This window comes from Elephas maximus, chromosome 12, assembly GCF_024166365.1.
Source record: "Elephas maximus indicus isolate mEleMax1 chromosome 12, mEleMax1 primary haplotype, whole genome shotgun sequence".
NCBI classification, from domain to species: Eukaryota; Metazoa; Chordata; class Mammalia; order Proboscidea; family Elephantidae; genus Elephas; species Elephas maximus.
In genome coordinates this window covers 57,622,400-57,646,662 of record NC_064830.1, presented here as the reverse complement: position 1 = coordinate 57,646,662, position 24,263 = coordinate 57,622,400, and the positions used below count along the sequence as shown (strand labels likewise).

At 52.9% G+C, this 24,263-nt stretch overlaps 1 protein-coding gene across 2 annotated transcripts; it reads left to right on the top strand.

The window, feature by feature from the left end:
• Positions 1 to 2,000: 2,000 nt before the first annotated feature.
• AXIN1 (axin 1) lies at positions 2,001 to 24,133 on the top strand. Of its 2 annotated transcripts, none has more exons than XM_049904680.1 (10): positions 2,001 to 2,084; positions 5,531 to 6,487; positions 17,287 to 17,427; positions 18,420 to 18,516; positions 20,529 to 20,666; positions 20,986 to 21,512; positions 22,109 to 22,282; positions 22,677 to 22,922; positions 23,062 to 23,229; positions 23,420 to 24,133. In XM_049904680.1, exons 2-10 carry the CDS (start codon positions 5,604 to 5,606, stop codon positions 23,544 to 23,546), a joined length of 2,502 nt encoding a protein of 833 aa, XP_049760637.1. In that variant the 5' UTR covers positions 2,001 to 2,084; positions 5,531 to 5,603; the 3' UTR covers positions 23,547 to 24,133. The 2 variants fall into 2 exon arrangements, with proteins under 2 accessions (XP_049760637.1, XP_049760638.1); XM_049904681.1 differs by lacking the exon at positions 2,001 to 2,084 and adding an exon at positions 2,177 to 2,197.
• Positions 24,134 to 24,263: the final 130 nt, after the last annotated feature.

The following is a 24,263-nucleotide window of genomic DNA, read 5'->3' as shown; positions in this document are numbered from 1 at the left end:
ACCCCCTCTGGCCAATGCTAGGTAGTCTGCTCTCCCCACCCTCATGACCATCATCCTCTTAGCAGGGGCCGCTGCCTCCCCCAAGGCTTTCTGACCCCCTTCTTGTCCCTGCAGGCTGGAGGCCCCCAGGAGTGGGAGGCCCAAGGGCCCTGTTCTGGTCCCAGGGCCTGGGGAAACCCTCTGCCTTGGGCCAGGAGGAAGATGGGCATGGACACAGCCCCCAGAGCCTGGCCTGGCCATTGTGGCAGCTCTGCAGATCGAAGGCAAGCTCTGGGGCCCTTGTCTGGGAGTGGACAGGGCCAGTGTCTGGGATGGCCTGCTGTCTGTCCAGCCCACCCAGGGCTGCCTCCCACCATGAGACTCTGCTACAGCATGAAAGCAGCCACTCTGTCTCCTCCAAGGTTCTGAGGCTGCACCAGGCAGGGGATGGTGCACAAGGGTCTCCTGTGCCCAGCACTCTGAGCCTGTGTCTGTCCAGTGTTGGCTCAGCAGTACAGCCCCTGCCCTTACTGCCCTGAGGCATGACGATGGCCCCAGAAGGTGGCCTGGGCCCTTGATGGGCTGGGAACCCTTCCTTAGTGCCCCTCCTTCCATACCACTCACCCCAGGCAAGCATCACAGGGGGCAACTGGGCAGGAGGTTGACTAGGGGCTCCAGGGGCTCCATGCCAGGACTTCTGCCCTTGCCGGAAGCCGTGAAGAATAAGGGGGGTGGACAGCTGAGGTTGAGCAGTGTCCAGAAGACGAGGTGACTGAACAGGCGGTCTGGGCCGCCTGGGTGAGCGGCATGGGTGAAAGCATGGGGGTGGGCAAATAACCAGACACATTGAGGAGTGGGTGGTGTGGGGGAGATGCCACTGGGTGAGCCCTAGGGGGCTTTAGAGCAGGGGCAGCCCAGATGACAGCTGTTGGGGAAGTTTGGGTGTTGAGGAGTCCTGGTCCAGGTGGTGACAGGTCCCTAAATGGCCCAGGCTGTAAAATGGGGGTACAGCTTCCCCTGGGGGTTGCTGGGAGCATCCAGAGAGGTGCTAGGCCTGATACCGGCTCTGAGAAGGGGTGGGGCACGGCCGTGATTCCTGGGGATCAGAGACTCCTGGTGGCCACATCCTTCTCTTGGAGAGGTGCTGACAGTGGACTGCGGCCTGGGCAAGGGGCTGGACGTCACTAGGAAGTTCAGCCCCCAGCCACCGGGCCTGCCGGCTAACTTGGGACCCCTACTTCCCCAGTGGGTGGGTAGGCTGAGGGGGGGTCTCCAGGGCCAGCAGGGCCTGAGGCTGCCAGTCCCACTGGTCACCCCGCCCACCCGGGCACGAGGTGGTGAAGCGCGAAGGGCGGTGGAAAGAGCGGCTGGGCATGGGCCGGGCCTGTGGGCGCCGACCTGAGGAATCCTAGGCACGTCGATCACCGGGGCTGCCTTCAGTCGTGTTGGCCGCAGAAAATCGTGGGCGATGCGGGGTACGCCCACATTCCCCTAGATCCAGAGCTCCCTCTCCAGGACCTGCCCCTCGCCGAGACTCCACCCCCCGCCCAAGGAGCAGTCCTGCGCTGTGGCTTTACCTTGCGCTCTCGGCCCCGCCTCCCCGTTTGAGGCCACACCCCCACGTTGTGGCACTACCCCCACGCTCTCGGGCCTATCCCCGCCCTCTGGCTCCGTCGCGCTCTCTTGGCCCCGCCCCCTCACTTCCGGGAGGCGCAGGCGGGGGTTCTCGGTCTTGGGCTTCGGCGCTTTGGGCTCGGGCTCCCAGCTCGGGGACGCGATCGCGGCTGCCACCACATCAGGAGCCGCCGGGGTCGGGCCAGAGTCGGGCCGCAGCCGCGTCCGCCGGGAGCGGACCGGTGAGAGCGGCGGCCGGACCTCGGCGGCACCCTAGCGCCGCGCCCTCCCCGTGCTGGCCGCGTCCGGGCCCCGCGTCCCGCGCTCCGCGCGGCCGCCGCCGCCGCCGCCGCCGCGGCCGCCGCCGCCGCCGCGATGGGGGCCGTTCCGGGCCGCGCCCCCGCCGGGTCCCGCCTGCCGCGCCGCAGCTGAGCGCATGGGCCGCGCCGCTCCGCGCCGGGAGCCGGGCCGGGGCCCCGCCGCCGCGGGCGGTGAGTAGGGCGGGCGGGCCGGGCCCATTGTAGGCCGCACTAGGCCGGCGGGCGTGCGAGGTGCGGGCCGCGGCGCGGGACCCGGAAGAGGGCTCCGAGGCGTGCAGGCCGGGGTGCGGAGGGGACGTGCAGGGGTGCGAGGGCTGAGCCGGGGACGTTTGGGCTCCGAGGGGATGCACGGGGTTCGAGGGCGTGCGGAGAAGCCTTGGGGGTTGAGAGGTATCCTGGGAAGATGTTGGGGTCCAGCCTGCCAGGCAGGGGATGGGAAGGCAAGGCCCTTGCCACAGAGACGTGTTAAGGGGGATGAGTGGGCTTGGTTCAGAAAGAGCAGGCCCTTGGTCTAGGTGTGTGGAAGAGAGTGAGGAAGACCCAGGATTCTGAGAGAGGGAGTGCTCTCAGGAGAAGGGTCGAGGTCTCAGCAGCTGGGTGTGTTTGCATGATGCAGGGTGGGTGCTGTTGTCCGTTGGCCTGGGGCAGGTTTCAGGGTGCAGGTGGGGTCAGAGTGGCTGCTGGGGCCAGAGGTCAGTGCAGGAGTTCTGGAGAGCGCAGCTGTGGAGTGCTGTTCTCCTTATCCCCCAGCAAAAGTAGGAGTAAGGGCGTCCAAAGCCTTGGCAGGCCCTCCCTTTCTGTGGCAGAGGTGCTGGGGCTCAGCTTGTCTGAGTACCCGCTTTTCCTGGCCTCCACACCCCCTGTTATCTTGCCTAAAACCGGGTCTCTCTTGTGGGTCTTCGTTTCTATCCCCACCCCACAATTTGGAATTCGACCCCCCCCCCCACGCACCCATGAAACCAGGGCTGCACAGCTGTGGCAGCAGAACTTTTTAACTCCTCAGGAGGTCAGTAGGGATGATAACATCAGTCCTCTGGGATTTTCCTGAGCCCATCCCTAAGTTAATTTATAAAGGGTCCTCATTGTGCACAGCGGCCCCTCCCTCTTGGCTCATCTGTATTCTTTGCATCTTTAGGCAGATCTCATGTTTACTTGGATCCACAGGCCGTGGTCTGGAGAAGCACATACGTCTACACCTGACCAACCAGAGATAGTCAGCAGTAGCTCAATTTCAATTTAAAGAAATTCTGTTCGGTACAAGGGTGGGAAAGCATGTAAATCATGGTGCTTCTGCTTGATTTTCAGCTGGTTCTGACCTTTCAGAAAGGCTGATCGTTAGAAATTCAGGTGTTGGGGGATGGATTGTATGTAAAGCAGTAGCCCTGACCATTCAAGAGTTTAATTAATGGACTATTGGGAAAATGTCAGAGTTATACTGTTACATCTGCTCTCCATCTAAATAAAAAGTTCGGAAGATAACGTTTGAGTAAAATCTATCATCTCATCTCTCTACCTACCTACCTACCTAGGCACAGGTGTAGTGGTTCGGTTACTTGAGGTGGAGGGTGCTGCCATGGTCCAGGGGTGTGCCCAAGCCAGGACCAGAAGAAATGTAAACAGTGTCAGGCTTATAGATCGCTTTTTACGGATTCACTTTATTGATGGTGGTTCCAGGCTGTGGGCCAGAGTTAGTGTTTGTGGCTACTTGGCGCAGACCTGAATTAATACAGCTGTTCTGTGTGTGGTGTGTATGTGTGCACACTGAATAGTACACCTGTGTCTTAGTTGGAGCCCAGGACTGAGACCACGAGAGCAGGTTTATGCTGTCAGTAGTTTGTCAGGGTGTCTCCGTGCTTCAGGGACACCAAAGATCTCCGTCAGTGGACGGCCAAAAATAGATGAGAATGTTGGGAAAAGTTTCTTTTAGCCTGTGAAACTAGTTTAGCATGATTAAGGTGGATTTGGTTCTCAGATGAATTGAAATGTCATTCTTGAAAGACACCTGCAACTTTGTGATGAAAGGTTAGATCTAACAGCCCCTTAAGAGCAGGGACAGTAACAGATGCGTAATTAAGTTCCCACTTAGAGTATTGTTTGGTAAGTGATTTTTTCATGTGTCTAGTGACCTGGTTCCTCCTCATGGTGTGTGCACTGCAAGGGTCCCAGGGGCGTGTCATGTTGGCATGTGCAGAGATACAGACACAGGAGGGATTGCTTGTGGCTGACAGGGCTGAGGGACAGCGACTTTTGTGGCAAAGTGGCCATGAGCGGCGGGACACCACAGCCAAGGGGCCTTGACCTTAACCAGCAGGCATTCCTGCTGAGGCCACTGTTGCAGCCTGCCCAGCAGTTTTCATGAAAAGTCACTCGCTGCAGAAATGTTTTCCAGTGTGTCTCGGGTCTGGCCCCAGGTGGAAGCAGGGCCCGGCAGCATGGGCCTTAGGCTTCAGAAGGCTGCCCTCTAGACTAGTCCTCGGGTTTCACTTTGCACACCCTGGCCTCTTTAGCACTCCGGAAAACCTGTGATCTCCAGCATTTGTATAGCTGGGACCTCTTAACCTGGTGGCTGATGCAGGGAGAGAGAGGGTGAGGTTAGCAGGAATGGTTGTGGGCTCCTTGAGGGTGTGGTGGGGGGCCCTGAGGACCAGGCAGAGAGTCAGTCTGTCTGAGCCTTGTGTCCAGGACGATCTGATCCTCATATCCATGCTGGCTTGGGCGACACCAGCAGCAAAACCCTTGAATCTATGACCTCTATGAGGGGAGGGGTGTTTCCTTCAGTTTACGGAATTCAGTCACATGAGCTCTGTGCTTCCTTGGCTAAAACGTGTGACTGGATTTGGATTTGATTTTTTCTTGTGCCTTCTTGGTTTCTTAAAGTACCTGACGGCCACCTGCTGTCAGATGCTTTCTCACACTGACGGTCAGGATGCCCTGTGCTTTTGCAGGTATCCTCCAGTCACTCAGCCCGTGACGTTGGAGGTGACCCCCAAGTCACGGCTTTTTTGTGTGAGTTGAGAGAGGAACACCTTACTGTGGGTTACACACTGCACGTTGTGCTGAGTGTGAAGGGGTGGTGGACAGAAAACATACCCGCTGTTGGCCTAGAGAAGGTGGGACTTGAAAGTGAACATTGTTGTGGGAGCAGCCAAGACAGACTGCCCGTGGACGGGGGAGTGTAGTGCCTTCAGTGACTGAGTGTCTTGGCATGGTGAGGGGCTGCTCCCCGGTTAGGTCTTGCTCTGGTTTACACAGCTGGTCAGCACTGAAGCCCTCTTCTTCCTCAGCCTCCTGCCGGCTCAGGTTCAGCAGAGATGGGGTCTCAGACTATTGAAATTCCTGTGAGTCTGTCACAGGAGGGCCCTTGAGAGGAGGCTGCACTCTGCTCTGGGCATTTGCTTCTGGTCTCAAGAGGCATTCATGTAGCCTTGAGGGTTTCCAGAAGCTGTTTTCATGGGAAGCCATCCTGTGGCCAAATTATGTCTCGATTGCATGTTTAAGCTGAATTTCAGGCTTTGGGGTGGGGGGTTTCACTGCCAAGTCTTGTCTCAGAACGCCTCTAAGGCTGTGTGGCCATGGACCCACCTTTCCTAATCCTTATCCTTTGATGGTTTCAACAGGACAGACTGACCCCCAGGACGCACGGTGCTGATGTGCCGGGTGCAGTGTGCTGTGCACTGACACGCGGAGCCCATGATGACTGCCCCAGAGCAGGGCTTCCCCCTGGACCTTGGCACGAGCTTCACTGAAGATGCGCCCAGGCCCCCTGTGCCGGGTGAGGAGGGAGAGTTGGTGTCCACTGACCCGAGGCCAGTCAGCAATACTTTCTGCTTGGGGAAAGGTGCCAGGCCCAAAGGGGAGACGACGTCCACAGCCACTCCGCGGCGCTCCGACCTGGACCTGGGCTATGAGCCTGAAGGCAGCGCCTCGCCCACACCTCCGTACCTGAAGTGGGCTGAGTCACTACACTCCCTACTGGATGACCAGGATGGGATACACCTGTTCAGGACTTTCCTGAAGCAGGAGGACTGTGCTGACCTGCTAGACTTCTGGTTTGCCTGCAGTGGCTTCCGGAAGCTGGAGCCCTGTGACTCCAATGAGGAGAAGAGGCTGAAGCTGGCCAAGGCCATCTATAGGAAGTACATCCTGGACAGCAATGGGATCGTGTCCCGGCAGACGAAGCCAGCCACCAAGAGCTTCATCAAGGACTGCATCATGAGGCAGCAGATCGACCCCGCCACCTTCGACCAGGCCCAGACGGAGGTCCAGTCCACCATGGAGGAGAACACCTACCCTTCATTCCTCAAGTCTGACATTTATCTGGAATACACGCAGACAGGCTCCGAGAGCCCCAAGGTCTGCAGTGACCAGAGCTCGGGGTCGGGGACAGGGAAGGGCGTGTCTGGGTACCTGCCTACCTTGAATGAGGATGAGGAGTGGATGTGCGACCAGGACGTGGAGATCGAGGACTCCAGGGGCACCGCCCCCTCCAGCAGACTTACCCAGAAGCTGCTCATGGAGACGGCCGCCCAGCGCACCTCCTCATGCCGGCGGAGCAGTGAAGGCAGGGAGCTCAGGTGAGTTGGCCAAGTGCCCGTCTACTGCACTCACCTCTGCAGCTGGGGGCTTTAACTCAAAATGAATACAACCCCACTGTGTCGGTTGGACTGTGGTTTTATTTCTTACTCACGAGACCTTCACATGTGTCAATAAGTGTGTTTAAAATTTGTAACGTTGAGAATCCTTCTGTTAAGGACTAAGATTTATGGCTTCGTAAGTTGTTGGAAACGTTGGAATTCATCGATGTCATAATGCCATTTAAACTTTACTTTGGCAGCAAAGTTGGTAACCCCTAAGTGCAGGTAGGAGATGGGTTAGCCCCGTAGTCCTGTCTCTGTGGCGTAATAAAGGGAGGAGTGGCCATTTAAATGCACCGGTACTTGCTGGGTTATTGCTGTTTATAAGATTCTTCCTAGAGGCTGGAAAATAGTGGTGGGGAGGCTTCTGTGTGGTGAATTGTCGAGTACTTTGAAAACTTCCTGTGGGGACGGCTGCAGTTCTAGGACTGGCCTTTTTTTTCCTGCCAACAAATGGTTAGTGCGGTTGAGCGGCATGCATTCACAACAGCCCAGTGTTGGTTCTAGAATGTTTATGAAGCGCCTGCAGGGAAGCACCTTTGGGAGGAGTAACCTTGAAGCAGTTAGCATTGGGAACTGGCTTCTTAATTCTGGCTTCTTAGTAAACTTTATGTGGTTGCTGGAGGGTCAGTTGGTGGCAGGTGCTGGCAGGGAGCCTCCATGCCCCACCCACTTCCCCGAGGCTGGTGACACCTGAACACCTGGAACTCATGTGACCTGGAGTCTGAGCACTCCTGTGGAGCTACTGTGGGCCTGGTCCTTCACGCTTACTGTAACTTGGACGTTGCCTACTTGCTTATAGACACTGGATCAAACATTTCTGAGGTTTAAACAGCCTTTAGTTTAGGTGATGTGATTCAAGATGGACTGAGGCAAATTCTTGGTTTTTTCTGCTCGTTGTCTTTAGCTCAAAGCTATTTATTTAGCAAGCTCTTGTGGACAGAACATGCGCTGAAGTCATATCTTGCTAAGTGCAGGTAGAGTAAGTGACACAGTTTCTCAAATCTGAAAGTTTTCATACATGATTAGAACATTTTAATGGTGGGGTTAAACTTGAGGCCTGGACTGCAGGGAACGGAAAAGTTGAGCTAAATTTTGATCGTTCCCCGCCCCCCTGCCCCTCCCGCATCTCAGAAGTGACTTATTTTGCTTTTTGTCTGTTAGTAATAAGCAGCCTTTGCTATCAAATTGGTAAAATACATTGGCTTCCCCTAACAATGTTTGGTTGTGAGAACTGAGCTGTCTGAGGGCACTGGGGCAGAGAGGCCTGGCGTTGGGAGTCTTGTCTGTGATTGGGGTTCGGTTTATGGTATGAAGGTCATCGTTTCTTAGCACTGACAGCCGTGGTGGCCCAGCCAGTGCCTCCCATAGATGATTCTGGTGTGGCCGTGTCCTACTCATCACGCAGTGGGGTGTCAAACAGGGTACCAGGTGGGGAGTACCAGGTGCAGTCTGAGCTGGCGTAACGGGCTGATTGGCACCTATTAATGGGAAGTCTAGAGGCAAGGCCAACTTCAGGCATAGTGTGATCAGGGCTCTAGCCCCTCTCCTGTGCTTCTCTTGACTCTGTACCCTGGTGGCCGGCCTATTCCTAGGTAGCCCCTGTGTTGAGATGGGTGTCTGCAGCAAGCTGAAGCTCTGAGCTTCTTGGTATAGAAGCGCTTCCCACAGCCATGGAGAAGGCCTGTGTTGCTTTCCTTGGTGGGGACAGCCATGTCCTGCTATATACTGCCTGTCCCAGTGAGGGCATTGGCTGGGGCATGCTGCCGGGCAGACACTTAGTGGGCCACCCGGACAGCATGGCTGCCTGCTCAGGGGTCCACAGGGAGACTGGGGATAGAGGGAGGGGAGAGGTGCTGGCTTTGTAGACAGCACACCTGGGGCTCTGTGCAGCCCCCACCTGACTCCTGCCATTCAGATTCCATCATCATTATAATTTTAATGCTTTGGGGGTTTTGCATTGTTTCACGTGATATATCGTATATGTTTCTTCATTCCTCTGATTTTTTAAAAATAAAAATAGTACATAGGAAAAAGAAAATTTGGAGAGAAAAGCAGATTATGTCTTTGCATGTTTCCTAATATTATAGTTCTATCGTACATGCAGTTTTTTTTATTATTATGGTGAAAATATACATGCCAAAACGTCCACCACTGTAACAACTTCCACATTTAAAACTCAGTGACATTGATTACATTTTTTCATGTTGTGCCACCATTATTGCTATCCTTTTCCAAAAGATTTCACCACCCTTCACATAAACTCAGTGCCCCCGAACCAAAAAAAAAAAAAAAAAATCCCCGTTTTCCCTCCCACCTACCCACCACTGGTAACCATTAATAATTTTTGGTTTCTCTCTGTGCGTATATATATGTATATATAATTTTTTTGGACAGTATTTTATTGTGTTTTTGACATAAGTTTACACAGCCAATTAGGTTCCCATTTGACAATTTCTATACAAATTGTTCAGTGAGATTAGTTACAGTTTTCACAATGTGTCAGCATTCTCTTTGTGTTCTTGTTGTTCCATTTCCAGTACTCTAGTTTCCTTGCCCCCTTATCTTCTCTGCTTTAGAGTAGTTGTCCTTATGGTCTCATATAGATGGTTTTGTAATGGAGTGCCACACACGGGTAATATCCTTTATTTTGTGTGCCAATCGGTTATTTTGCTAAAAGGTGACCTCGGCATAGTTCCGGTTCAAGGTTTAAAGGGTATCTCAGGGTGATAGTTTCAGGGAGTCCTCTAGTCTCAACTGGCCCAGTAAGTCTGGACTTTTGAAGAATTTGAGTTCTGTTCCACAGTTTTGTCCTGCTTTGTCAGGGTCCATCTGTTGTGGCTCTGATCAGAATGGTCAGTAGAGATAGACGGGCACCATCTAGCTCTTCTGGTCTCAGGGAGTTCACGCTGTGGCTATTAGCCCTGTAGACTAGTTTCTTCTCTGAGACTTTGGTTTCCTTCTTTCTCTTTTGCACCTATAGAGTAGAGACCGATAGTTGTATCTTAGATGGCTGCTTGCAAGCTTTTAAGACCCCAGACGCTACTCACCTCACTAGGATGCAGAACACTAACTTTGTGATCTATGTTATGCCAGTTGACTGCGTTGTCCCATGGTACTAAGGTCCTAAGCCTTCAAACCCAGAACACCAATTTCAGAAGGTGTTTGGTTATGTCTGAGAGATCTCTGTAACGTGTCCTCTGTGCGTATATACATGTACACACACATCTGTACATACATGTCCATATAGATATTTCTATCTCTGTACACATATGTACTTACCTGTACCTGCCTGTAAATAGGTATGCTTATACACATACATATGTGACCATATACTCGTTTTTTGGTTATTGTTGGTGCTGTCAAGTTATACGTCATATTCTTTAGTGCAGGCATCATATTCTGTTGTGCGCGTCTTAGCGGCATCATTTACTTTGGTCAAGCTGTGCTCACTACACCCACATTCAGTGCTACTTTTCCTTCCTATCACCAAAAATAACAAGTGTCTATGATCTAGAGAGTGATTCCCTCCCCTATCCCTGGTCGCCACCAGTGAACATTGGTCTCTATATGTACCTATCCTTGTCTTCTTGTAAAAGAGGGATCATAAAGTATTTATCCTTATGTGCTTGATTTATTCCACTTAGCATTATGCCCTCCAGGTCCATCCATGTTATTATATGTTTCATGGACTCGTCATTGTCACATATGGTTGTATAGTATTCCTTTGTGTGTATGTACCACATTTTGCTTATCCATTCATCCGCTGATGGGCACTTCAGTTGTTTCCATTTTTTTGCTATTGTGAATAATGCCGCAGTGGACATAGGTGTGCATATGTCAGTTCGTGTCACTTCTGTTAGGTCTTTAGGGTATATACCTAGGAGTGGGATTGCTGGACCATAGGGTAGCTAGCTAAATTTCTAGTTTTCTGAGGAAGTGCCATACCGTTTTCCATAGTGGCTGCGCTATTTTACACTCCTACCAGTAATGGATAAGTGCTCCAATCTCACATCCTTGCCAACTTTTGTTATCTTCTATGTATTTTCTTGTTGCACATAAGTGAGAGCATATAGTATGTGTCCTTTTGCAACAGGCTGCTTTCACTCAACATGTTTTCAGCATTCCATCCATGTGGTGGCATATGTCAGGACTTCGTTTCTCGCTGTAGTTATTTGATATTCTGCTGTAAGGATGGACCACATTTTCCTTATCCATTCATCATGGACATTTCAGTTTTTTCCACCACATGCAGTTTTAATTTTGGCTTTTTAAAAAGCAAAACATGTTTTCTTTCTGATTGGGACCTGCTGCTGCTGTTATTTCACACTGTCCTGGGCTGTTGGACTCTGGTGTCTGTCCTTAGTCTGTCCCAGTGCCCAGGTGCTGTGCTGAAGCACCTTTGTCTCACATTATCTGGCTGGACTGTGGTCTGGGGTGAGAATACCAAGTGCTCGTTGTCTGCTGCAGGCTGTCCTGCGTGCCCCGCCACCCCAGGCCCTGGGCAACGCATGGAGCTGCTTGTTCTAAGTGAGAACTGGGGCTTGTGAGGTTACACGTGTTCTCATGTGTCTCAGGGCTTGTAACCGTGGGCCCTGGAATGCATAGCTGTGGATATGGCGGCTGTGAGCAGGCCCTGGCCAGAGACCCTGTGATGGCGGCAATGAGGGACAGGGAGGGTGGCAGATGGGTTGTCATGCTCGTGCCGTTGACTTGGAGGAACTGTGTTGGAGGCACTTGGCAGGTGAAGCACTTCCATGCGAGGGACAGCCCAGCAGGTGAAATGCTCCGCTTTGTTGAAGTGCCCTGTTGTCGCTGTGTGCGCGCTCACTCAGATCAGAGACATGTAGGTCCTCTGTAGCTAGGCTATCCCATAGGGTGGGCATCTCAGGCTCCCTAAGAACAACCATGTAGCTCTCACAAACCAGGCCCCCGAGACTTCCTCCCTCAGGTGTTCCCTTCCTGGATGGAGGTGTCCCTGCTGCTCAGTGGGTGGCAGGGGAAGGGTGTCTGTCCCCAGCCCTGCTAGCACAGAGCCGGTCTCAAGATTCATCTGACAGCCTCGTAGACAAATGAAGGTGAGTGGGACCGGGAATGTGTGGCTGCCCTTACTTTAAGGGAAAAGTCACAGAGCTCAACGAGAATCTGACATGACCGGCTTCCTGAGTGGAAGTTTGTGTTTGTCGATAGCTGTTGTCTGGTCCCTGAGGGGCACCTTGGGTGGGTCTCCACTGAGCCTCTTGAGGAGCGTTTTGGGTTAGTGACGATTCAGACTCAAGTTCCACGCAAGGAATCACGGATCTCACAGAAGCCCCCACCTGTGTTCTCCGAGGCCCGAGTGGGGGGCGCAGATGCCGTCACTGCAGGCCTCTCTGAGTGACCTGCAGTTTTCTTGGAGTTGCCGCTCCAAACATTCACCACAGCTGTGACTTTGAGGAAGCGTCTGTTTAGCTGACATTTTGTCAGGAGGCTTCGCGTGTCTCCTTGGGGGCTGGTGAATCCCCTGGAGCGTCTGCTTGCAGGGTCCCTGTGGGGGGAGGGAGTGCTGGGGTATGGGCTGATCCTGAAGCCCCATGAGGAAGATTCACTGCAAGTCTCAACGGTGGATTCTGTAGAACACAGGCCGCATCCGCGTGTAAGTCCAAGGTTGGAGCAGCCCAGCGTGAGTGGCACAAAGCTGATCTACATGTGTTGTGTTTCTACTGAACAGAGATGAAAGTGCTTTCTAGTCTATTAACTCACCATATGTTGAGCGCTGACTAGTCATGTTTCATAAGTGACTTGTTTTATCTGGACCCCCTAGTTCTTCCTAGCACACCAAGTCTGTAGCAGCATCAGTTTCCCCAAAAGCTTGGGCAGGATTGGCCTCGGCTTCCTCAGAACAGGTGACAGGTGTGCACACATGTTGCTCATGTGCGTGAGGGCCGAGCTCTGTGGGGTTGGCAATACTGAGGGCGAGAGAGGGGCTGGTGTTTTTGCAGTTGCTTGGGTGTGTGTCCATGTGTCGGCACGTGCCCTCAAGGCCGTCTGGGAGAGGGTGGGTCCCCACTCACCTGGAGCTTTCCCCTTGTGCTAAGCCCAAAGACACCGACTGACACCTTGCTGAGCTTCTGGCATAAATGATTACCCATTTTGTCAAGGTAGCACTTCATCAGGCTGGTTTACGTGTGTGTCTAACAAGCTGACGTGTAGTCAGACTTCCTGATGATACACTGTGACAACATTGTCTAGAGCAGAAAGTTCCCAGGAGTGGCCAGGACAGGGACCCTACCCCCTGGTGCCAGAAAGTTCCACAGCGATGTGTGGCCATCAAACTTCTCAAGTCACATAGACCACAGTGTGTCCTGGCTGTGTGGGGCTGCTCTGGGCTGGGTGGCCCCTGCCCACTCTTCTCAGGGACCCTGTGGGTAGGTAGTGTCCTGCTGTCCTGCTGTGCAGGAGGGCCCAGCCACTTGAGTGGGCCCCATACACTGCAGCAAGGGGCTGGAGTTGGCACTGGACCCGTCTCTGGATGTTGTTGACTGATGCACCACCAGGCCTCGGCCAGCACAACAGAGCCTCGGGACGCTTCTTCTCACCGCGGCTGTGATTGTTTTAATATGCAGCAGCCCTCTTCTTGTGGGGTTAAACAGACATCCAGAATGTTCTTTTATTGCCCATGTAAGATACAGGAAAGCCATAAAGGAGAAGATTGGGGCATCTGATTTCACAGAAGTGAGAAACTTTTCTATGACCAAAATCAACATAAACCAAATTAAAAAGAACAGTGACATTTTAGGAGAAAATATTTTTGCACGTATAACTAAAGATTAATAGTAAGAATGTTTAAAGACTTCCTGTAAACACTAAAAAAATTATCAAAAACTTGGTAGAAAATGGACAAGAGTTATGAACCTGGTTCCACGTCCCCTCCTGAAACTGGCCTGAACTTCTGGCAGTTCCCTGTCAATATACTGCTGCAGCCGTTTTTGAATGATCTTCAGCAAAATTTTACTTGCGTGTGATATTAATGATATAATTTCCACATTTGGTTGGATCACCTTTCTTGGGAATAGGCATAAATATAGATCTGTTCTAGTCAGTTGGCCAGGAAGCTGTCTTCCATATTTCTTGGCATAGATGAGTGAGCACCTCCAGCGCTGCATATGTTCGTGGAAACATCTCAATTGATACTCCATCAATTCCTGGAGCGTTGTTTTTCGCCAATGCCTTCAGAGCAGCTTGGACTTCTTCCTTCAGTACCATCGGTTCCTGATCATATGCTGCCTCTTGAAATGGTTGAACATTGACCAATTCTTTTTGGTATAATGACTCTGTCTATTCCTTCCATCTTCTTTGATGCTTCCTGTGTCGTTTAATATTTTCCCCATAGAATCCTTCACTATTGCAACTCGAGGCTTGAATTTTTTCTTCAGTTCTTTCAGCTTGAGAAACACCAAGTGTGTTCTTCCTTTTGGTTTTCCATTTCCATCTCTTTGCACCTGTCATTGTAATACTTTACTTTGTCTTCTTGAGCCACCCTTTGAAATCTTCTGTTCAGTTCTTTTACTTCATCAATTCTTCCTTTTGCTTTAGCTGCTCGATGCTCAAGAGCAAGTTTCAGAGTCTCCTCTGACATCCACCTTGGTCTTTTCTTTCTTTCCTGTCTTTTCAGTGACCTCTTGCTTTCTTCATGGATGATGTCCTTGATGTCATTCCACAACTCGTCTGGTCTTTGGTAACTAGTGTTCAATGCATCAAATCTATTCTTGAGATGGTCTCCAAATTCAGGTGGAATATACTCAAGGTCATATTTTGGCTCCTGTGGACTTGCTCTGATTTTCTTCAGTTTCAGCTTGAACTTGCATACGCGCAATTAATGGTCTGTTCCCTGGCCTTGTTCTAATTGATGATATTGAGCGTTTCCATCGTCCCTTTCCACGGATGTAGTCAATTTGATTTCTGTGCATTCCATCTGGCGAGGTCCATGTGTATAGTCGCTGTTCATGTTGGTGGAAGAAAGTATTCGCAGTGAAGTTGTTGGTTTTGCAAAATTCTATCATTCGATTTCCGGCATTGTTTCTATCACCAAGGCCATATTTTCCAACTACTGATCCTTCTTCTTTGTTTCCAACTTTCGCATTCCGATCGCCAGTAATTATCAATGCATCTTGATTGTATGTTCGATCAATTTCAGACTGCAGCAGCTGATAAAAATCTTCTATTTCTTCATCTTTGGCCCTAGTGCTTGGTATGTAAATTTGAATAATAGTCGTATTATCTGGTCTTCCTTTTAAGCGTATGGATATTATCCTATCACCGACAGCATTGTACTTCAGGATAGATCTTGAAATGTTCTTTTTGACGATGAATGCAACACCATTCCTCTTCAAGCTGTCATTCCCAGCATAGTAGACTATATAATTGCCCAATTCAAAATGGCCAATACCAGTCCATTTCAGCTCACTAATGCATAGGATATCGATGTTTATGCATTCCATTTCATTTTTGGTGATTTCCAATTTTCCTAGATGCATACTTTGTACATTCCAGATTCCAGTTATTAATGGATGTTTGCAGCTGTTTCGTCTCATTTTGAGTCGTGCCACATCAGCAAATGAAGGTCCCGAAAGCTTTACTCCATCCATGCCATTAAGGTCGACTCTACTTTGAGGAGGCAGCTCTTCACCAGTCATCTTTTGAGTGCCTTCCAACCTTGGGCTCGTCTTCCAGCACTATATCAGACAGTGCTCCACTGCTATTCATAAGGTTTTACTGGCTAATGCTTTTCAGAAGTAGACTGCCGGGTCCTTCTTCCTAGTCTGTCTTAGTCTGGGAGCTCAGCTGAAACCTGTCCTCCGTAGGTGACCCTGCTGACACCTGAATACTGGGGGCATAGCTTCCAGCATCACAGCAACACGTAAGCCCCCACAGTACGACCACGTGACAGACATGTAGGGAGGATGTGGGACCAGGGATATCATTGCTGATGTCAGATGGATCCTGGCTGAAAGCAGAGAATACCGGAAGGATGTTTACCTGTGTTTTATTGACTATGCAAAGGTATTCGACTGTGTGGATCATAACAAATTATGGATAACCTTGCGAAGAATGGGAATTCTGGAACACTTAATTGTGCTCATGAGGAACCTTTACATAGATCAAGAGGCAGTTGTTCGGACAGAACAAGGGGATACTGATTGGTTTAAAGTCAGGAAAGGTGTGTGTCAGGGTTGTATTCTTTCACCATACCTGTTCAATCTGTATGCTGAGGAAATAATCTGAGAAGCTGGACTATATGAATAAGAACCGGGCATCAGGATTGGAGGAAGACTCATTAACAACCTGCATTATGCAGATGACACAACCTTGCGTGCTGAAAATGAGGAGGACTTGAAGCACTTACTGATAAAGATCAAAGACCACAGCCTTCAGTATGGATTACACCTCAACATAAAGAAAACAAAAATCTTCACAACTGGACCAATGAGCAACATCATGATAAATGGAGAAAAGATTGAAGTTGTCAAGGATTTCACTTTACTTGGATCCACAATCAGCAGCCATGGAAGCAGCAGTCAAGAAATCAAAAGACGCATTGCACTGGGTAAATCTGCTGCAAAGGACCTCTTCAAAGTGTTGAAGAGCAAAGATATCACCTTGAAGACTAAGGTGCACCTGACCCAAGCCATGGTATTTTCAATCGCATCATATGCATGTGAAAGCTGGACAATGAATAAGGAAGACTGAAGAAGAATTGACGCCTTAGAATTGTGTTGGTGAAGAATATTGAATATACCATGGACTGCCAAAAGAACAAACAAATCTGTCGTAGAAGTACAGCCAGGATGCTCCTTAGAGGCAGGGGTGGCGAGACTGCATCTTACATACTTTGGCCATGTTGTCAGGAGGGATCAGTTCCTGGAGAAGGACATCATGCTTGGCAGAGTACAGGGTCAACGGAAAAGAGGAAGATCCTCAACTAGGTGGATTGACACAGCGGCTGCAACAATGGGCTCAAGCATAACGATTGTAAGGATGGCGCAGGACCGGGCAGTGTTTCGTTCTGTTGTGCTTAGGGTCGTTATGAGTCGGAACCGACTTGACAGCACCTAACAACAACAAAAACAACAGTTATGAACAGAGAATTTAAAAAGAAAGAAATTAAAACGATGAAAAAAAAAAAAAGAACCAAACCGCCAGTCTAACTAGTAATTGTGGACACACTGGTTAAAGTGTGATGTCGCTTTCTGGATGCTTAAGTGGCAAAAGTAAAGGTGGGTCTCCTCAGGAGTATGTGGTGGCGCTGCCCCTGGGAGGAATGGCTGACAGCCTCTGTCAAATGCCATCACCAAGTCCCAGCCCTTGTCGGTCCTGCAGCTGCTCTCAGACCGGTGCTGGGAGAACCCAGTTAGTGCTCTCGGTGCTTGGAAACCTAGGAGGTCCTCAGGGCTGGAGGGAGGGTGAGGTTACTTTGTAGCTGGTGACATGGGTGATATTTAGAAGAGGAATGAGGCAGGAATAATGTGTGTCTGTGTAGATTTGGAGGAACTATCTGGAAAGATGCCCCAGGCTTGAGCCTAAGTACCCCTGGGAGGAACGGGCATTGCGTGGGGCATAGAGACCCTCTCCCTTCTGCTCTATCATTTTGCTGAACTGTTGTATTTTTTATTCTTCTGTTAAGATACTTAAACTCTGGAAGTGTTTAAGACAACAAAGAGGCCTCTGCGCCACTGGCTGAGTTAACATCTTGTTTGCAGGCATGGATCCTGGCGGGAGCCGGTCAACCCCTACTATGTCAACTCTGGCTATGCCTTGGCCCCAGCCACAAGTGCCAATGACAGCGAGCAGCAGAGCCTGTCGAGCGATGCCGACACCCTGTCCCTCACTGACAGCAGTGTGTAAGTCCTGCCCCAACACCAGGCCACCTGGTCTGCCTTGTAATCCCCAGTGCTTGCTACCTGCTTTGACTTGACAGAAGTTTTGTGATCTTTTCCCCAGAACTTGCATTAGGTTTTTTGGCATGTTGCGTTTTTGTTTTCATTGAAGTCTCTCTAAGAAGTAGTGTCTGTGCATTTGGTCGCCTTAACCCTAGAGCATGCAGTTGTTTAAAGACAAGATGTAACTTGATTTCCACATTTATCACAGTCTTCTGAGTGTTCACACCTAAAATGAGAAGCTGCATAGAGCAGCCCTCAAGGGCTACCTGACCACCAGTTTACCCTGAAGGAAGGCGGGGTACGGAGCCACGCGGTCTCTCAGTGTCCGCGTGCTTATTGGTGTTGATTTGCAGCCCTCGCTCATTTCCGGCCTGAGTGGAGCCCCCTCCCCATGGGCACCTGAGGGTGTGGCATAATATAGGTTGGTGGGTATCTTCCATGAAGGCCGAAGCAAAGGTTCCGGGCTTTGGGACCCCCAGGTGGTCTTCGTCATAGGGTCTGTTTTGCCCTCACCCTCGAGCAATGTGAGAACCATCCTCAGCTAACCTGGATGTAGTGTGCCAGTCCTGCTCTGAAGCAAAATGAGCATGGCTGGACTTTGTGGAAATGCTAGATATGTATTAGCTGGAGGAGAGACCCACAGCTGAGCTCCTGGGCAGCCCTATCACGTGTGAGTGAGGGGGCATGTGTGTGTGTGTGTGTGCAAGTGTACATGAGTGTGCATTGAAAGGAAGGGGTATGCACATGTGTGTGCATGAGCATGCAATGCATGTGTGTGTGCACATGTATATAAACGTGTACATCTGTACACACACGTGTCTGGTGGTAGCCTTGGTGTGGCAAAGCAGGCACCACTCATGGCTGCTCTGCGTGTGCATGGTCATGGCTCAGAGCCAGCCGGTGTTGCATTGGGTTGTTTTTCCATCTGAGTTGTGTTGCCCTCTCTCGGATAGGGATGGCGTCCCCCCATACAGGATCCGCAAGCAGCATCGCCGGGAGATGCAGGAGAGCGTCCAGGTCAACGGACGGGTGCCTCTGCCTCACATCCCTGTAAGTAGTGGGCAGGGCTCCATGGCCCACACTGCGCACATACCCTCGGAGCCCTGCCCGTCTGTGGCACTGACTGGGGAAGGTGTCCTGGACTTTCTGCAGTGCACTTGCTCCAGGTGTAAGCATGTGGCCTTGGGGACACCAGGCGTTGTGTCTCAGGGGCCTGGCTGGCACAGTCAACCACTGGGAGGGTTGCCTGATAAGGGGACGTGTCCTCTGAGCTGGCCCCCCCAGGCATCTCCCTTCTTGAGGCAAGAGGGCAGTGCTTGGTCTCCAGCACAGTGGCCAGCCTGCCCCTACATGGCAGCTGTACAGTGTGGTGCTGCTGGGAGGCCTGGTGCTGCTGTTCCTGCAAGTGCCCCTTCCTTCAGGGTGAACCCTGGGGGATTGGCCTCTGGCCAAACTGGCCAAACCAGGGATGTCACTGCGTGGGTGTCCAGCAGCCCCACTCGGGTAAAGGTGGTTGTAGCACTTGGTCTTGGGCAGCGGAGGGCCAAGTGCAGCATGGAGTCTCCCTCTGCAGATGGGCCCTTGGTGATGGCTTGAAGGATTTGCTCTCTGAGTCTGACATGCCAGCTTTGAATGGGAACAGCTATCGGGTCAGGAAACCCATGTGTCCAACGGTGGCTTGGGAAATTCCTTGCAGTTTCTGTGCCAGAAAAGGAGATCCTTGGGGTTGTTGCCTGCACCCTTTGTCAGATTTCTGAGTTAGAGCCTCTTAGCATCTCTGCAGGCACCTTAATTTCCAAATAGGGAAAATGACTTATCCATCACCAAACCAAAAAAAAACTGTTGCTATTGAGTCAATTCCAACTCATAGCAACCCTACAGGATGGAGTAGAACTGCCCCATAGAGTTTCCAAGGATCAGCTGGTGGATTTGAACTGCGGACCTTTTGGTTAGCAGCCGTAGTTCTTAACCATTGCCCTACCAGGGCTCCTTATCCATCACAGTTGAGAAGAAAGGAAGCTGGTTTGTGCTTATTCTGAGAAGAGGATGGTCATGTGTGCATGTGTGTGCACATGTACACGTGTGTGCACATGTGTGAGAATGATAAAGCAGAGGTGGGGGAATGCTGGCAGTGGGGTGTCTGGGTGGAGGGTGGATGGAGCCTTTTGTACTGTTCTTGCAACTGTTTTAAGGTGAAGTTACTTGAAATTAAAGCTACCCCCCAAAACGGTTATACAGTATATTACCATAAAATATGTTACAGGATTAAATCATTTTAGAAGTGAAAGTCCTAACTTCTTCAGATTTTTTCTCTCCCCGGGTTTTGGGGGTCTTTCCTGTCCCTGTAAGGAATGCCCAAGTCCAGGCCTGATCTGGTTGTACATTACATGGGGGCCGCTACCACCTAGTGTGCAGGGGGTGTCCCCATGAGGGACTGATATCCTGGTGGCTGGGAGAGACCACTCAGGTCTGCCCTGCCCATGAGACCCAGGCACCAGCAGCTCAGGCAGCTCCCAGCTACCAGTCTTTGCGTTGTGTACATGACCCCAGAAGTCTGTCCATTGAGCCTCAGGCCCTGCTTGTGCTGCCTGTCCTGGGACCCTGAGGGTGGCGTGTCTGAGCAGCCCTGGCACCATCCAGGGTGGGGCTCAGTGTGCACACTGGGTGAAGGCGCCAGGACTGGACCTCCCACCCGCTGTCCCCCGTCTGGCCCACACAACTCCAGTGGCCTCTGGGTTCAGTCCCTGGAGGCCAAGTGTCCTGCCTGGGAACCATCCCAGCCCGGCCTCAGCATCTTCTCCTCGCGGTTGTGAGATGCTGACAAGCTTTGCCACTGGACCAGAGCTGAATGAAGAGAGGTCTCATTTGATGAGAAAATGGGGGATGTTCAAGAGGGGAAAAGTAAACATTCACCTTAAAACAAAATCCAGATTCCATGTGTTATTTCCCCCACCAACAATGTGCCTGTGACCGCTAAGAACGTGTGTACCCCAGTGGGAAGGACGGTGTGTGGTAGATGTTCAGGGCAGGCACAGCCCTGCTGACCTGGCGCGTCCCCCCAGCGCACTTACCGGATGCCAAAGGAGGTCCGTGTGGAGCCACACAAGTTCGCTGCTGAGCTCATCCACCGCCTGGAGGCCGTGCAGCGCACGCGGGAGGCTGAGGAACAGCTGGAGGAGCGGCTGCGGCGTGTGCGGATGGTGAGTGTAGGTGTGTTTGAGTGTGTGCTGTGTCTAGGGGGCTGGGGCGGATGGTGAGTGTGTGCGTATGTGTGCATAGGTGAGTGCTTGTGTGTGGGTACATCTGTCCGTGTATGCATGTGTGTGTGCGTGGAAGGGCTAAGGCAGATGGAGAGCACGTGTACGTGTGTGTGTGTGTCGGGGTTGAACCCCTGCCCAGCGTGTGTGCTGTGTGTGTGTGTGTGTGGGGGGGGGGTCACCCTTGGGGGCAAGTCCCTGCCCAGTGTGTGTGCTGTGCGTACCCTGATCCAAGGTTCCTGATGGGCGCCTGTCCGCACAGGAGGAGGAGGGTGAAGACGTGGATGCAGTCCCTGGCAGCCTGGGGATGGGCCACAAACTGCCTCCTGCCCAGGCCTGGCACCACTTCCCGCCACGCTATGCAGACGCAGGCTGTGCCGGGCCACGGGACACACATGACGAGGACCCTGAGAGCATCCTGGATGAGCACGTGCAGCGTGTCCTGCGCACGCCTGGCCGCCAGTCTCCTGGGCCTGGTCACCGCTCCCCTGATAGTGGGCATGCAACCAGGCTGCCTGCAGTGTTGGGTGGAGTGGCCGGGCACGGCAAACACACAACCAAGGCAGGTGGAAAGGTGGACGCAGCTGGCCTATACCACCATAGGCATGTCCACCACCATGTGCACCACAGCATGGTGAAGCCCAAGGAGCAGATCGAGGCAGAGGCTGCCCACCGAGTCCAGAGCAGCTTCCCGTGGAGCCCAGAGCTGCACGGCTACACTACAAAACCTCGCGGCTTCTCTGAGAGTGTGGGTGCCGCCCCCACCGCTACCGACAGCCTGGGCTATAGGTGAGCCCGTGGAGCATGGAGCCCAGCCTTCAAGTGCACCTGCCTGAGGGGGAGGGTGTGCATCACTGGAGGGCTTTAGATGAATGCTCCCCATGATGGGTATGTGTGAACCACAGGTGTGGGCAGTTGCCAACACCCAAAGGAGGGAGTGTGACTGCTGAGCGCCCAGGAGCATGGAAGCTTTTGCGGGGGGAGGGTCCTCAGGCCAGCTGCTGAGTATGGCCTGAGCAGGGGCTGTGCCCATTTCAGCAGGAGGGTACAGTGAGCAGAAGTAGCGGGCTCAGGGCTGTTACTTGGTGTGGAGGCCTCAGCCTGAGAGGAAGGACATGTTCGCCACTGTCCCACACTGTGCAGACAGCACTCGGGCCTCCACTTCCTGTCATGGTATCTGCCTATGCCACCCAGGCCACCAGAGGTGTGCTCTAGCAGCAGCCAGACTGATGACCAGTCTACTGGCATTGGATCAGGGGACATACAGGATGGAGCAGGGACAGCTGGATGCCCCTCTTGACCGGGGGCTCAGGAGCAGAGCTGCCTCTGGCCCTGGGCATGGGGGCACAGGCAGGCTCTGTGTGACCCTCACGTCTTGCCCACAGCGGAAAGGCAAGTGCGTCCTCTAAGAGGATAGCCAAGAAAGCTGAGGCTAGCCGGGGCGTGGCCACCTCGGAGGTGCCTGGCTCGCCTGAGGGTGCGGAGAAGATGCAGACGATCCTGCAGTGGATCATCGAAGGGGAGAAGGAGATCAGCAGGCACAAGAAAGCCGGCCACGGGTAAGGGTGCTGCCTGGCGGTCCTCCAGAGCCCTCACCTAGAGCCCCCTGGAGACCAGCTCTGCCCATGAGGGACAGGGGGATCGAGAGGACCGTGTGTTGGGCTGTTCTTGCAGTTTAGGAGGGTGATGGGGGGCCTGTCCTCACAGCATGGGGAATACAGGAGCTCTTGACGGCCCTGCCCTTAACGGGGTAAGAGGGGCAGTGGCTTAGGAGCAGCATGTGTGGGCACACTCCAGCTGCAGGAGAGGTTTGGGGTGATGGGGGTGGAGCACAGGGGCTGGCCCTACTTCCAGAGCCCACGAAGGTCAGTGCCACGTGGGGTCCTCACTCCCACCCCACACCAGCCACATAGCCCCCGTGACCTGTGTCTCAGGTGCTGTTCTCACCCCCAGGCCTTCCGGGGCCAAGAGGCAGCAGGCCCACGAGAGTGCCAGGCCCCTGTCCATCGAACGCCCTGGCACTGTGCACCCCTGGGTCAGTGCCCAGCTTCGGAACTCCATCCAGCCCTCCCACCTCTTCATCCAAGACCCCACTATGCCCCCGAATCCTGCACCCAACCCCCTGACCCAGCTGGAGGAGGCCCGCAGGCGTCTGGAGGAAGAGGAGAAGCGAACCAGCAAACTGCTCGCCAAGCAGAGGTGCGGCTGGCAGGGCAGGGAGCTTGGGAGGCCCCAGCAGTATGTCAGTGTGGTGGGCTGTGGCAGGTTGTTGGCCTGGTGGATGGTTCTGGGCAAGGTGTCTGCAGGGCGCCCCCATCCCTCTCTGTCTCTGCCCCAGGACGAAGTCACAGAAGAAGGCGGGCGGCGTGAGTGCCCCGCCGTGCGATAGCATTGTCGTGGCCTACTACTTCTGTGGGGAGCCAATTCCCTACCGGACCCTGGTGAAAGGCCGTGGGGTCACCCTGGGCCAGTTCAAGGAGCTGCTGACCAAGAAGGGCAGTTACAGGTATGAGCTGGCAGCCTGGTGGGGGTCAGCGTGTGTCCGGAGGGGGCGGGGGCAGAGCATCCAAGCACAGCTGCCATGAGTAGCACAGCTGGGCCAGGCAGTCTGGCCCGTGGGCAGGGAACATGGCTGGAGAGCAATGGACGGGACTGCAGCCTGGGCCCCCCTCACCACCGCCATTCATTCTCTGCAGATACTACTTCAAGAAAGTGAGTGATGAGTTTGACTGTGGTGTAGTGTTTGAAGAGGTGCGGGAGGACCAGGCCATTCTGCCTGTCTTTGAGGAGAAGATAATCGGCAAGGTGGAGAAGGTGGACTGAGCACAGGCGCTGGCCCTGGGCAGGTAGTCCACACACAACACGCTACCACCACACAGGAAACAGCACTCCCTCAGACATGGCAGCCACACCCTGACCCACCTGTGTCTGGGGTGGGGTCCCTCTGAGGGCCCCCATAGGCCTCTGTGTGGCTGCCAAGGAGGGAGGCCCGCCCCATTGCCATAGCAATAGTGAGGGCTGGCCCAGCAGGGTGACCCCATGCCCTGGCCAGCCCCATTGGTCCCTCTGCTGCTAATGGGCCCTGCCTGACCCTGGAGGCCTTGCCTGGGGCATGGGCTTGCCCTGGGGTGTCTGCTCCCCACTGGGACCCCTGCTCATAGGCCCATCATTTGTACATGTCACTGAGTGCCTTTAACACAGCCTGTCCCTTGCCTGCCACTGTGTCAATCTGCAGTGGGACCGTTGCCCAGGGATGGCCATCCCACAAGCCCCCGCACCCCATGTAAATATGTACATTTCTCAGGCAGGGCCAACAGGCAGCTGCCCGTGTTGTTCTCATGCGCTGACTTGTACAATGGTCTTTTCAAAGGTACTTGGTTAATGATGAAATAAAACATTTGTAAACCTTGCCTAGGGGTGTTCTGTCTGCTGCAGGGCTGGGGATGTGTCAATATTGGTCTCCCTTTTTCAGCCTGGTCTCACGCTGCCCTGTCACTGAGCCCAGGCCCTGGCTGGGAAGGTCACACCTGTTCTACAGGT

Bases quoted from the DNA above. Each gene is read 5' to 3' on its own strand.
- AXIN1 (XM_049904680.1), top strand. From the start codon at position 5,604: ATGATGACTGCCCCAGAGCAGGGCTTCCCCCTGGACCTTGGCACGAGC. The intron at 21,513-22,108 runs GTGAGCCCGTGG...TCTTGCCCACAG, and splicing joins ACCGACAGCCTGGGCTATAG to CGGAAAGGCAAGTGCGTCCT. The intron at 22,923-23,061 runs GTGCGGCTGGCA...TCTCTGCCCCAG, and splicing joins AAACTGCTCGCCAAGCAGAG to GACGAAGTCACAGAAGAAGG.